Raw genomic sequence first — 13,776 nt, 5'->3', positions numbered from 1 at the left:
GAGCTCGAAAATTCAAGCCCCTTTGGTGCTGCCATAGAGTTACATTAGAAGTGGCCATCCAAGAAGACTCAAGGTCATTGGCCACAGTTAAAATGACGTCAATTCATGTTATATCTACAGTAGCCTTGATTGGACTGATCATGTCAAAATCTTAGCTAGCAAGCTGGTAGTCATCATCATCATCAATCAAGCCTAGAATCTACTGGCAAATCATTTTCAATCCTTGTCATATGAAGAGAATCACTAGCCTGCTATTCAGTGGAGTGGATGTGTGGTCTAGGTCTGGGTTTAAGGGTCTCTTTTCCCAGCTTAAAAGGATAAACATTCAGCATTGGTCATGCTGTCAATCCAGCATGACTTCTGCCGCTTTAAAAACAACTGGAAACTCGGAACTGGGAAATCTCAGACTTCAGTGAGTTCAAGACAACTGGAAACTTTGAAAAAAATAGCTCAGACTGGGAAAATACATTTTCAACGATCATGCAACTCGGATTTCGAAGTCGGGAACTCGGACCTCTTTCTAGAGCTCCAACCTGAAGATCAGTAACATCAGCATTCGCCCTTGTTTTTTTCTGAGTTCCCAGTTGTCTTGAAAGCACCATAAATTCAGAGAATGCCAGATTTTGATGACAAAATTTGCCCACGAAGGACCCCGCTGCACCACCTTCCTGTTCAAGTGACCACAGCACAACAAGGTGAGTCCAGAAATGTATTGTATGTTACTGCATAAATTATGTAATATGCCAGGAAGATATGTACAGTGCATTCAGAAAGTTTTCAGACCCCTTGACTTTTTCCAAATTTTTACGTTGCAGTCTCATTCTAAAATGTATTCAATATATTTTCCCTCATCAATCTACACACAATACCCCATAATGAAAAAGCAAAAAACAGTTGAGAAAATTTTGCAAATGTATATTAAAAATATATATATATATCACATTTACATAAGTATTCGACCCTTTACTCAGTACTTTGTTGAAGCACCTTGGCAGCGATTACAGCCTTGAGTCTGCTTGGGTATGACGCTACAAGCTTGGAATACCTGTATTTGAGGAGTTTCTCCCATTCCTCTCTGCAGATCCTCTCAAGCTCTTTCAGGTTGAATGGGGAGCGTCGCTGCACAGCTATTTTCAGGTCACTCCAGAGATGTTCGAACGGGTTCAAGTCCGGGCTCTGGCTGGGCCACTCAAGGACATTCAGAGACTTGTCCCGAAGCCACTCCTGAGTTGTCTTGGCTGTGTGCTTAGGGTCATTGTCCTGTTGGAAGGTAAACCTTCGCCCCAGTCTGATGTCCTAAGCACTCTGGAGCAGATTTTCATCAAGGATCTCTTTATACTTTGCTCCGTTTATCTTTCCCTTGATCCTGACTAGTCTCCCAGTCCCTGCCGCTGAAAAACATTCCCACAGCATGATGCTGCCACCACCGTGCTTCACCATAGGGATGGTGCCAGTTTTCCTCGACGTGATGCTTGGCAATCAGGCCATAGAGTTCAATCTTGGTTTCATCAGACCAGAGAATCTTGTTTCTTATGGTCTGAGAGCCTTTCGGTGCATTTTGGCAAACTCCAAGCGAGCTGTCATGTGCCTTTTACTGAGGAGTGGCTTCCGTCTGGCCACTATACCATAAAGGCCTGATTGGTGGAGTGCTGCAGAGATGGTTGTCCTTCTGGAAGGTTCTCCCATCTCCACAGAGGAACTCTGGAGCTCTGTCAGATTGACCATCAGGTTCTTGGTCACCTACCTGACCAAGGCCCTTCTCCCCCGATTGCTTAGTTTGGCCGGGCAGCGAGCTCTAGGAAAAGTCTTGGTGGTTCCAAACTTGGAGTCAACTGTGTTCTTGGGGACTTTCAATGCAGCAGAAATTTTTGCATACCCTTCCCCCAGATCTGTGCCTGATACAATCCTGTCTTGGAGCTCTATGGACAATTCTTTCGACCTCAAGGCTTAGTCTTTGCTCTGACATGCACTGTTAACTGTGGGACCTTATGTAGACAGGTGTGTGCCCTTCCAAATCATGTCCAATCAATTTAATTTACCACAGGTGGAAATAAATCAAGTTGTAGAAACATCTCAAGGATGATCAATGGAAACAGGATGCACCTGAGCTCAATTTCGAGTCTCACAGCAAAGGGTCTGTATACTTGGGTAAATAAGGTATTTCTGTAATTTTTTTATTTTTATACATTTGCTAAAATTTCTAAAAACAGTTTCACTTTGTCATTATGGGGTGTATAGATTAATGAGTATTTTATTTTATTTAATCCACTTTAGAATAAGGCTGTAACGTAACAAAATGTGGAAAAAGTCAAGGGGTCTGAATACTTTCCAAATACACTGTATACTGTAGCTAAGAAAGCAATATTAAGTGTATGTTGTGTAGTAAGCTGTTAGTAGCCCATGTGCCTCAAACCCTAATAATTTAGTCGCATTTCCCCTCATAATTTAGCCTACTGTTCTGACTTGTTGGTGCACATGTAGCCTATTTTAGAGAAATGTAAGAGCTTTCATTGTCTGCTTATATGCCCCTTTCATTTATCCTATGGTTCTGATTTGGTGTACAGGGAGAATACTGTAAGAACAGTCCATGTTCTGAATTCTGTCTCTGTACATTTCAAAAGTGCTGAACAAATAGTTATATTGACTACGTCCGTCCTAGCTCGCTCATTAATGTCTTAATTACGGATTGCCTCTTATACGCTCGTCGTAGAAACCACATTTGTTAAGCAAGTCAGCCATATCAGCTATGTTTTTTTAAAGGCAGTAAATTAGGCTAAATAAACTGTTTTACTGCCAAACAAGGCTCCACTGATAGCCAGGTTTAACAGTGGTAAGGTGTTGGGACTGCTGTTGGGACTCTGCTGTTGGGACAGCTTTATGTGGGCACCGTTTGTCACCGTTATACTCCAATTAATGTATTGTTGAGTGTTGTGTTGTGGCTTTGCTGGCATGCATCTAAAAACAATTGAGGGAGTTTGCCACTGAATGGGTGCAATGCTCAACTAGCGCCTCTATAAACAGTTGTATACGAGACTGATTGAGTCCGAAATGCCCACTGCCCACTAACTGGGGGACACAGGTGTTCCCAAGCAAATCCACCATATTTTCTTAATTCCAGGCACACAAGATGATGTGATTGGAGCCTGATTGTGTTCCTCTATTCTCATGCTCTGCATTGACACTGGGTTGGTACAGTATTTTAACAAGAAAATTAAGGTTACAGCCTGTGGTATTTATGAAGTTGTGGAAAGTACATGTTTTTCAAGTGGGTGTGTAAGTGTGTGCGTATGTGCATACATGTTGATGTGGGTGTGGAAGTGTGTGCGTACGTGCATACATGTTGATGTGGAAGTGTGTGCGTACGTGCATACATGTGGGTGTGGAAGTGTGTGTGTATGTGCATACATGTTGATGTGGAAGTGGAAGTGTGTGCGTACGTGCATACATGTTGATGTGGAAGTGTGTGCATACGTGCATACATGTTGATGTGGAAGTGTGTGCGTACGTGCATACATGTTGATGTGGGTGTGGAAGTGTGTGCGTACGTGCATACATGTTGATGTGGGTGTGTAATATTTATACTAATGGAGAGATATTGAGTGGATGGAGGAATACACTGATACGTTTATCATGTTGATAAAAGCAGTGACACCTGGTAGAGGAACTATTTATATGATGACAGTGGTAGAAAAACCTTAATGAATGATTCTTTGCTAAATCACTGGTTAAGGCCTGGTAGGATTGATAAGTAGATTTGATCTCTTTATCTCTACCTGATGGCAGTAAATCATAGTACCATCTTCAGGGCACTGTACCCTTGACTTGTTTGTCTGTTGCTTTGTCTCAACATTGATCTGTGAATCTTAGCTGATGTAATTGGTATGATGACACATTGGCATTGTATACATACCTTTCAGGACTGTGGACTGCTTCAACATTCTTCAGAGATTGGCAGATTTAATCTTTAGCTTTTAAAATGTCTAAAACACAGACCTAAACACACCCCTAATTGATGTATCTGGGACCATACTGTACCTACCTTATTTCCCCTTGTGCACCTTTATTGTATAATTGTTATATGTTGATCTATGGTTTATAGAATATGGGTTTTAAATGCTATGAACAAGGCTAATTTTTGCACTTTGTACACTAGCATGACAAGCAAAATAAGAATGATGTTTTGCTTACTAGAACTACAATGTGCATTCTTATGGCAGGGAGGGGGATAATACTGTAGGTTCTGAGTAGTTTGTTAATGGGAGCAAGAGCTCAAGCTGCCCTGTGATTCAGGGCTGTAACAGAGGCCTTATCTCAGCCATAAAGAAGTGAGTTTTCACTGGGTTTTCATTCCCTTTAATATCCCGGCACTTGTAAATTTCTCTAATCTTTATGTAACAATGTGTTTATTTAGTTCATAGAGGTCTGATTATGTTGTCACGGCATCATACGTGTTGCTACATGAATAAAGTGGTTGTAGTCTATTTAATATAGCCCAATCACTCCGGAGATTAGAAAAGGCCAGCAACATTGCTTACGTTTACATTTTATTTATTCAAATCTATACTGAACAGAAATATAAAACGCAACATGTAAAGTGTTGGTCTCATGTTTCATGTGCTGAAATAAAAGATCCCAGAAAGTTTCCAAATGCACAAAAAGCTTAGTTCTCTAAAATGTTGTGGGGGCCTGGCTCCCCAGTGGGTGGTCCTGGCTCCCCAGTGGGTGCGCCTGGCTCCCCAGTGGGTGGGCCTGGCGCCCCTGCCCAGTCATGTGAAATCCATAGATTAGGGCCTAATTAATTCATGTCAATTGACTGATTTCCTTATATGAACTGTTACTCAGTAAAATCGTTGAAATTGTTGCATGTTGCATTTATATTTTTGTTCAGTATATTAGCAAATTTGCCATACATGTTTGGCATGTCAACAACAACAAATTGGCTAAAGCAGAAGCGGACTGACATCCAGGTTGATCATGTGTGAATGGTTGTAAGTGATCTTGAATGTCAGTCAGCTTCCTGTCTGTAAAGGTCAAGCAAACAGTCACACACAGTAGACTCCATACACAGAAGACTCCACAGACAGCAGACTCTCCAGACATGCTCATGTACTGACAACATTGCAACTCAATAATCCCTGAAAATTATGATACTGTACTGTACACACTTACTATGATGGAAATATGCTGCTGACTTTTAAGCATTACCTGTCTTTACAGTAACTTTCATGGTCGGAATATTATGATTATGACAGTGTGATATCATTATGGTACAACAATAAAAAAATCTTATGTTTGAAAATGTCTTTTCTAATTAAGCTCCTAGGTGTAGTTAATTTGAAATGTTTAAATCCTGACAACAGAGCACATTAGAACAGTGTTTTAATCCATTTGTGTATTCATTAGAGGACCATAAGTACAAAGTACATCTCTATCGGTTAATATTGTCAAAAATCACAAGGTACGTTAATGATTAGCAGAAAAGACAGAAATGACTGGATGCCATATTTTGCATTGGCTGTATTGTTCTGTGTTATGTGATCTCAATTAGTAAAACCAAGGGCCAACCTTCCCAGTTTCAACAAAAGAAGCAAAGGTAATCTTATCTTAAAACCAATCAATACTAGCATTTTTATGACAGTTTATCTTGTCGTGTCTCTCATGCAATGGCCTGGAGCTTGCATAATGTTTGTTCTACTAAGATTTTGGGCCTTTTCTGTACTTTTTTGATTTCTTTGTTTATGGCGTGAACTTCACATCAAAGATATCCAAGAGAAAGGCCAACAAAAGCTATTATGTGTGAATGAACGATAACTACTACAATAGGTCCAGTGCGTGGAATATTTATATTCAAACTAAAACCTCTTAAACTAGTTAAAGAATATTGAAATGTATTTGCTGACTGAATGTTCCAATTCCACGTTGCTGATACAGAGGATAGAGATGGTTTATTTCACCCTCAATATCAATCATCCATGGTTGTTTATCTGACCATAAAGATAGGTCTATCTCTCATACAATTCACAGGTTATATCCTTAAATGAAACTAACATAAACGATGACACTGATTAATCCAGATCAAGAGCAAACAATCTCCCCCAGGTTGCCACTTCCTGATACAGGTATGTAGCCTTTGGCCCAGGCGTATCAGAACGGTATAAAAGGTGAGATGTATTCTCTTTCAGACACCGATCCAGTGTCTCACTGAGGACCAGGTAGGACTTGTGCTATATGTTTTTACTAACATTATTATTGCATTATAGTTTTACTATCACCCGACCATCAGTTACATAATTGCAACACATTAAACTTAAAGCTGGACAGTGCAGACGCACTCGGGCAACCTTAGCCACACACAACATTCTAACCATCATGGTTTGTTCTATTAAATGAAAATGCTTATTTTTTCCAGGTGCCTCTTCGGTTTTGTAAGGAGAGGCCGTGTAACTACAAACTCATCATGGCCCAACTAACACTTCTCGTTGGTAAGTCAAATTCTGGCAATGAAATATTGTTATACATTTTCAGTGGTGTAAATTACTTAAGTAAAAATACGATAAAGCACTACTTAAGTCATTTTTTGGGTTATACTTTACTATTTATATTTTTGACAACTTTTACTTTTACTCCACAACATTCCTGAAGAATATAATGTATTTTCTACTCCATACATTTTCCCTGACACCAAAAAGTACTTGTTACATTTTGAATGCTTAGCAGGACAGGAAAATAGACCAATTCAAGCACCTAAAGAGACAATCCCTGGTCATACCTACTGGCTCTGATCTGACGGACTCACTAAACACAAATGCTTTGTTTGTAAATTATGTCTGAGTGTTGGAGCGTGCCCCTGGCTATCCGTAAATAAATAAAAAATAAGGAATTTGAAATTATTTATACTTTTACTTTTGATACTTAAGTACTGTATATTTAAAACCAAATACTTTTTGACTTTTACTCAAGCAGGATTTTACTGGGTAACTTTCACTTGAGTCATTTTCTATTAAGTTATCTTTACTTTTACTCAAGGAAAAGCTAGAGCTGCCCCGGTCAACTGTAAGTGCTGTTATTGTGAAGTGGAAATGTCTAGGAGCAACAACGGCTCAGCCGCGAAATGGTAGGCCACACAAGCTCACAGAACAGGACCGCGGAGTGCTGAAGCGTGTAAAAACTGTCTGTTCTCGGTTCAAAACTGCCTCTGGAAGCAGCGTCAGCACAATAACTGTTTGTCGGGAGCTTCATGAAATGGCCTTCCATGGCCGAGCAGCCGCACACAAGCTTAAGATCACCATACGCAATGCCAAGCGTTGGCTGGAGTGGTGTAAAACTCACAGCTATTGGACTCTGGAGCAGTGGAAATGCGTTCTCTGGAGTGATGAATCACGCTTCACCATCTGGCAGTCCGACGGACAAATCTGGGTTTGGCGGTTGCCAGGAGAACGCTACCTGCCCGAATGTATAGTGCCAACTGTAAAGTTTGGTGGAGGAGGAATAAAGGTCTGGAGCTGTATTTCATGGTTCGGGCTAGGCCCTTTAGTTCCAGTGTAGGGACATTTTAACACTACATTCTAGACGATTCTGTGCTTCCAACTTTGTGGCAACAGTTAGGGGAAGGTCCTTTCCTGTTTCAGCATGACAATGCCCCCGTGCACAAAGAGAGATCCATACAGAAATGGTTTGTTGAGATCGGTGTGGAAGACCTTGACTGGCCTGCACAGAGCCCTGACCACCACCCCATTGAACACCTTTGGGATGAATTGGAAAGCCGACTGTGAGCCAGGCCTAATCGCCCAACATTATTGCCGGACCTCACTAATGCTCTTGTGGCTGAATGGAAGCAAGTCCACGCAACAATGTTCCAACATCTAGTGGAAAGCTCAGAAGAGTGGAGGCTGTTGTAGCAGCAAAGTGGGGACCAACTTCATATTAACACCCATGATTTTGAAATGAGATGTTCGACAAGCAGGTGTCCACATACTTTTGGTCATGTAGGGTACTTTGTTAACTGGAAGCAAATAAGCTTGTTTGATTAGTCTAATGAACAAATGTTTAATTTTTGTTTCAGGACTGTCTGTTTTGATGTGTCTTCAAATGGGTAAGTTTTGTAGTTCTTACAGCGTTACTCTTGATGTCTATCCCAACTTAATTGTACTGTAGCTACCAAAAATAGGATATTGTTAAGTAACATTCATAGGGAGAAAATAAATAACTTACTGTTGAATAACATTGCTCAGTACATAGCATACGAAATTGATACAATCCTAGACAAAGTCACTGTCAACGTCTCTGTCTATCACTTTATTCTGATGGGGGCCTGATGCTAGTATTTTAAATCCTCAACAGTGTCATCAACCAAACTGGTGTGCTACTTCACCAACTGGTCCCAGTACAGACCAGGCACTGGGAAATATCTGCCGGCCAATGTGGACCCCAACCTCTGCACTCATCTGATCTATGCCTTCTCAATGATCAACCACAACAACGAGCTAGTCACCTACGAGTGGAACGACGATGTTCTCTACCAGTCCTTCAATGGGCTGAAGAAGCAGTGAGGTTTAGCTGCTGAGCTATATGATGTCTTATGTTCTCCATCAGCACTTTGTGCATTTACAAAAATTATTACATATTCACATCTCTTTAAATGCAATGAAATTGGGTGTTGATAAATCTTTCTTGTCTTGGAAAGAAATCCTGCACTGAAGACCCTGTTGGCAGTTGGTGGATGGAACTTTGGGTCCAGCCAGTGAGTATTGTTGTCATATAGCCATGATTAAGTTGTACATGTTTCAATGTATTTTACTGAAAGAAATAAACATGTTCTTAAGTATCTATTGGTCATTATGCTTTTCCAATGAATAATAACAATTACAAGTATTATGATTACTGACACTGAATAACCTTTCAGGTTCACCATCATGGTATCAACACCTGCCAATCGCCAGAAGTTCATCCAGTCATCCATCAGTTTCCTGAGAATGTACGGCTTTGATGGCCTGGACCTGGACTGGGAGTACCCTGGAGCACGAGGGAGCCCCCCAGAGGACAAGAAAAGGTTTACACTGCTGTGCAGGGTCAGTTTGACATTCACAGCCACAGTAGTAATAATCAAACATCTGGAAAGCATTATATTTGGATCCTGAGTAACAGATTTAATGGGGCACCATAATAATTATGTTCAACTTTAACTGATCCAGCACAATGTTGTCATATTATTATTTCATACCATTAACATAATACACTGTCTCATTTGGTTCTGGGGTCCAGGAGTTGCTCAAGGCATTTGAGAAGGAAGCCGCTGACACCAGCAGACCAAGGCTGTTGGTCACAGCTGCAGTGGCTGCTGGGAAGGGAAACATTGATAACGGTTATGAAATTGCAGAGGTTGCAAAGTGAGTTCAATGTTTAAAACAGAGGGCCTTCTTTCACCATAGGTGATTAGTATAGTAATAATTATTGTGAAGGTTCATCATTTACCAGTTGGTGTATTCCATGTTACATTTCGTGACCTTTTGCCTTGTGTGACTGTGTAACAGATACTTGGACTTAATCAATGTGATGTCCTATGACATGGGTGGAGCCTGGGACCCATTCACACGCCACAACAGCCCCCTTTACCGCGGTGCTTCAGATGCAGAGGAAGGAGAGCACAAGTATTTCAACGTTGTGAGTTAAAAAAAATACAACTTTACAATATCTTTTATTTTATTTTAATTTTACTATGTTTGAAACCATAAATCATTTAGAAACCATTAACTATTTGTCAAATAGTTGTTGAATGTTTTCTCCTTTTCCAAAGGACTTTGCCATGAAGTACTGGAGGGACCAGGGCACCCCTGTTGAGAAGCTGATGATGGGTTTCGCCACCTATGGGCGCACATTCCGCACTGTCTCTGGAGACAATGGTGTCGGAGCCAGAACGAGTGGACCAGCCTCTGCTGGACCCTATACCCGCGAGGCCGGCTTCTGGTCCTATTATGAGGTCAGGGAGAGAGGTCAAAGTTCAAAACTACAAATACAGTTGTCACTGGTGGTGCGATCTCCCAACTCTACCAATGTGGAGTTTATTAACATGCTATCTTTTGAAACCCGGGAGATTGTGAAACACTAGGATGTAAAAAATTGATTAACACAATACATCAATGCACACTTTCAGTATACTGTACTCAGGGCCAATTCAAAACAACAGGTATTCTTTATGTCAGGATCAGTTTTCCAACATACTCATGACATATTTATTTTTCTTTTCTACCAGATCTGTACTTTCCTGAATGGAGCAACTGTTGAGTTGATTGAGGATCAGATGGTTCCCTTTGCCACCAAAGGAAATGAGTGGGTGGGATATGACAACTGGGAAAGCTTTGAAATAAAGGTACGGTATCATATTACTTAATACACTGCCAAAAGGAATCTCCTTTCAGTTGATTGCTGTAAATTCTAGCAGTCGAATGTCTATTGCTCAATTCAACCATAAAATCTTTGTTATTGATTACATGGTGATTGGTAGAAGGCTATATGGTTTCGGGAAATAAAATATTTGGTCATTTTATAGGCACGCTATCTAAAAGACAACAAGTTTGGAGGGGCCATGATCTGGGCTCTGGATCTGGATGACTTTTCTGGACAGTTCTGTGGGCAAGGCAACTATCCCCTGATCAGCCATCTGCGTTATCTTCTGGCCTCAGGTACGCAGCCATTACTAGAGCACTGTGGTTTATGTCTCATAAGAGGTTTGGTTGGTATAACAATGACATTGTATCATTCCATGCTTGTCAATAACAAACTGTATTTTATAGATTTGCCACCCCTTCCTTCCACAACACGTCCGCCACCCCTTCCTTCCACAACACGTCCGCCACCACTGCCAGGAACTACCACCAGCAGTGTACCCTCCACCACCTCCACTCCTCTGCCCGGCAGTGGCTTCTGTGGGGGGAAAGCTGACGGCCTGTACTGTAACAAGGAAGATCTTAATGCCTTCTACCAGTGTGCCAGTGGACACACCTACCTCCAGAAGTGCGCCGCTAACCTTATTTTCAACGAGAAATGCAAGTGCTGTGACTGGAATTTGTATAACATGAGCCCGGCATAGGTGTTTTCTGTTAATGTACACATTCTAGCCTGAGTAACTGATATACTGTATACCGTTTACCTCAGTTTCATGGTACCAAGGCTAGTTTAGATTTAAATGATAAAATATCCACTCCAATTACAATGGAATAATACAAAAAAATAAAGTATTTGTAATGTTTTTATGTAATGGTTATTGATGCTGCTTATTGTGACTCGATTCCAAGAGATTGTAATCTCTTCCTTTCATTTGAAATGTTTGAAACTTTTGTTTGTTGTTACACAGTTAACCCAACTGTAAAGTACTTCCATGTAGTTAGTATAAGTCACGCGTCAAACTCATTCCACAGGGTGTCTGCAGGTTTTCGCTCCTCCCTTGTACTTGATTGATGAATTCAATCAATCAAATGTATTTATATAGCCCTTCTTACATCAGCTGATGTCACAAAGTGCTGTACAGAAACCCAGCCTAAAACCCCAAACAGCAAGCAATGCAGGTGTAGAAGCACGGTGGCTAGGAAAAACTCGCTAGAAAGGCCGGAACCTAGGAAGAAACCTAGAGAGGAACCAGGTTATGAGGGGTGGCCAGTCCTCTTCTGGCTGTGCCAGTTGAAGATTATAACAGAACATGGCCAAGATGTTCAAATGTTCATAGATGACCAGCAGGGTCAAATAATAATAATCACAGTGGTTGTAGAGGGTGAAACAGGTCAGCACCTTAGGAGTAAATGTCAGTTGGCTTTTTATAGCGGATCATTCAGAGTATCTCTCCTGGGCCAGACTACACTCAATCATAGGACCTACTGAAGAGATGAGTCTTCAATAAAGACTTGAAGGTCTCGACCGAGTCTAGGTCCTTGCAGTGTTGTGCAGACTCAGGACAACTGAGCTTTGGAGAAATACGCAGATTTAAAGAGGAGTCCGTAATTTGCTTTCTAATGATCATGATCTTTTCTTCAAAGAAGTTCATGCATTTATCACTTCTGAAGTGAAAGCCATCCTCTTGGGAAATGCTGCTTTTTAGTTAGCTTTGCGAGTGTCAAAAATAAATGTTGGATTCTTCTTATTTTCCTCAATTACGTTGGAAAAATAGGATGATCGAGCAGCAGTGAGGGCTCTTCGATACTGCACGGTACTGTCTTTCCAAGCTAGTCAGAAGACTTACAGTTTGGTGTAGCGCCATTTTCGTTCCAATTTTCTGGAAGCTTGCTTCAGGGCTCGGGTATTTTCTGTATACCAGGGAGCTAGTTTCTTTTTACATTTTTTGTTGTTTTTAGGGGTGTGACTGCATCTAGGGTATTACGCAAGGTTGAATTGAGTTCCTCGGTTAGGTGGTTAACTGATTTTTGTACTCTGACATCCTTGGGTAGGTGGAGGGAGTCTGGAAGGGCATATAGGAATCTTTAGGTCGTCCGAGAATTTATAGCACAGCTTTTGATGATCCTTGGTTGGGGTCTGAGCAGATTATTTGTTGCGAAAAACATTAAGATCCACAACATTTATTCAACGGGACAAAACTAGGTCCAGAGTATGACTGCGGCTGTGAGTAGGTCCGGAGACATGTTGGACAAAACCCATTGAGTCGATAATGGCTCCGAAAGCCTTTTGGAGTGGGTCTGTGGACTTTTCCATGTGAATATTAAAGTCACCAAAAATGTGAATATTATCTGCCATGACTACAAGGTCCGATAGGAATTCAGGGAACTCAGTGAGGAACACTGCATAAGGCCCAGGAGGCCTGTAAACAGTAGCTATAAAAAGTGATTGAGTAGGCTGCATAGATTTCATGACTAGAAGCTCAAAAGATGAAAACGCAGTCGTTTTCTTTTCTTTAAATTGAAATTTGCTATCATAAATGTTAGCAACACCTCCGCCTTTGCGGGATGCACAGGGGATATGGTCACTAATGTAACCAGGAGGAGAGGCCTCATTTAACACAGTAAATTCATCAGGTTTAAGCCATGTTTCAGTCAGGCCAATCACATCAAGATTATGATCAGTGCTTAGTTCATTGACTATAACTGCCTTGGAAATGAGGGATCTAACATTAAGTAGCCCTATTTTGAAATATCACAATCTATTTCAATAATGGCAGGAATGGAGGTGTTTATTCCAGTGAGATTGCTAAAGCGAACACCACCATGTTTAATTTTGCCCAACCTAGATCGAGGAACAGACACGGTCTCAATGGGGATAGCTGAGCTGACTACACTGACTGTTATAGTGGCAGACTCCACTAAACTGGCAGGGTGGCTAACAGCCTTCACCCTATCTCATTGTGGAGCTAGGGGAGTTAGAGTCCTGTCTATGTTTGTAGATAAGATGAGAGCACCCCTCCAGCTAGGATGGAGTCCGTCACTCCTCAGCAGGCCAGGCTTGGTCCTGTTTGTGGGTGAGTCCCAGAAAGAGGGCCAATTATCTACAAATTCTATCTTTTGGAGGTGCAGAAAACAGTTTTCAACAAGCGATTGAGTTTTGAGACTGCTGTAGAGCTCATCACTCCCCCTAACTGGGAGGGAGCCAGAGATAATTACTCAATGCCGACATCTTTCTAGCTGATTTACACGCTGAAGCTATGTTGCGCTTGGTGACTGTTTCATCCTAACATTGTTGGTGCTGACGTGGATAACAATATCCCTATACTTTACACTCACCAGTTTCAGCCTTAGCCTGCACCATCTTCAGATTAGCCTTAACGTTGGGAGCCCTGCC

The 13,776-nt window shown here is 41.3% G+C and overlaps 1 protein-coding gene across 6 annotated transcripts; it reads left to right on the top strand.

The window, feature by feature from the left end:
• Positions 1-2,319: 2,319 nt before the first annotated feature.
• Positions 2,320-11,245, top strand: LOC139542515 (acidic mammalian chitinase-like). Of its 6 annotated transcripts, none has more exons than XM_071348037.1 (13): positions 2,320-5,593; positions 6,183-6,212; positions 6,410-6,482; positions 8,063-8,092; positions 8,341-8,545; positions 8,684-8,740; positions 8,903-9,068; positions 9,262-9,386; positions 9,531-9,660; positions 9,794-9,976; positions 10,250-10,366; positions 10,547-10,679; positions 10,791-11,245. In XM_071348037.1, the coding sequence occupies exons 3-13, from the start codon at positions 6,458-6,460 to the stop codon at positions 11,084-11,086; spliced, it is 1,467 nt and encodes a 488-aa protein (XP_071204138.1). In that variant the 5' UTR covers positions 2,320-5,593; positions 6,183-6,212; positions 6,410-6,457; the 3' UTR covers positions 11,087-11,245. The 6 variants fall into 6 exon arrangements, with proteins under 6 accessions (XP_071204138.1, XP_071204141.1, XP_071204142.1 ...); XM_071348040.1 differs by lacking the exon at positions 6,183-6,212 and adding an exon at positions 6,025-6,119; XM_071348041.1 differs by lacking the exon at positions 6,183-6,212.
• Positions 11,246-13,776: the final 2,531 nt, after the last annotated feature.

Source organism: Salvelinus alpinus, chromosome 17 (assembly GCF_045679555.1).
Source record: "Salvelinus alpinus chromosome 17, SLU_Salpinus.1, whole genome shotgun sequence".
NCBI lineage: Eukaryota > Metazoa > Chordata > Actinopteri > Salmoniformes > Salmonidae > Salvelinus > Salvelinus alpinus.
This window is presented reverse-complemented; position numbering and strand designations above follow the sequence as displayed.

Coding starts and splice junctions, on each gene's coding strand:
- LOC139542515 (XM_071348036.1), top strand. CDS start 8,035: ATGAACAAATGTTTAATTTTTGTTTCAGGACTGTCTGTTTTGATGTGT. Junction 9,069..9,261: donor GGTTTACACTGCTGTGCAGG/GTCAGTTTGACA, acceptor TCTGGGGTCCAG/GAGTTGCTCAAGGCATTTGA. Junction 10,367..10,546: donor GGGAAAGCTTTGAAATAAAG/GTACGGTATCAT, acceptor GTCATTTTATAG/GCACGCTATCTAAAAGACAA.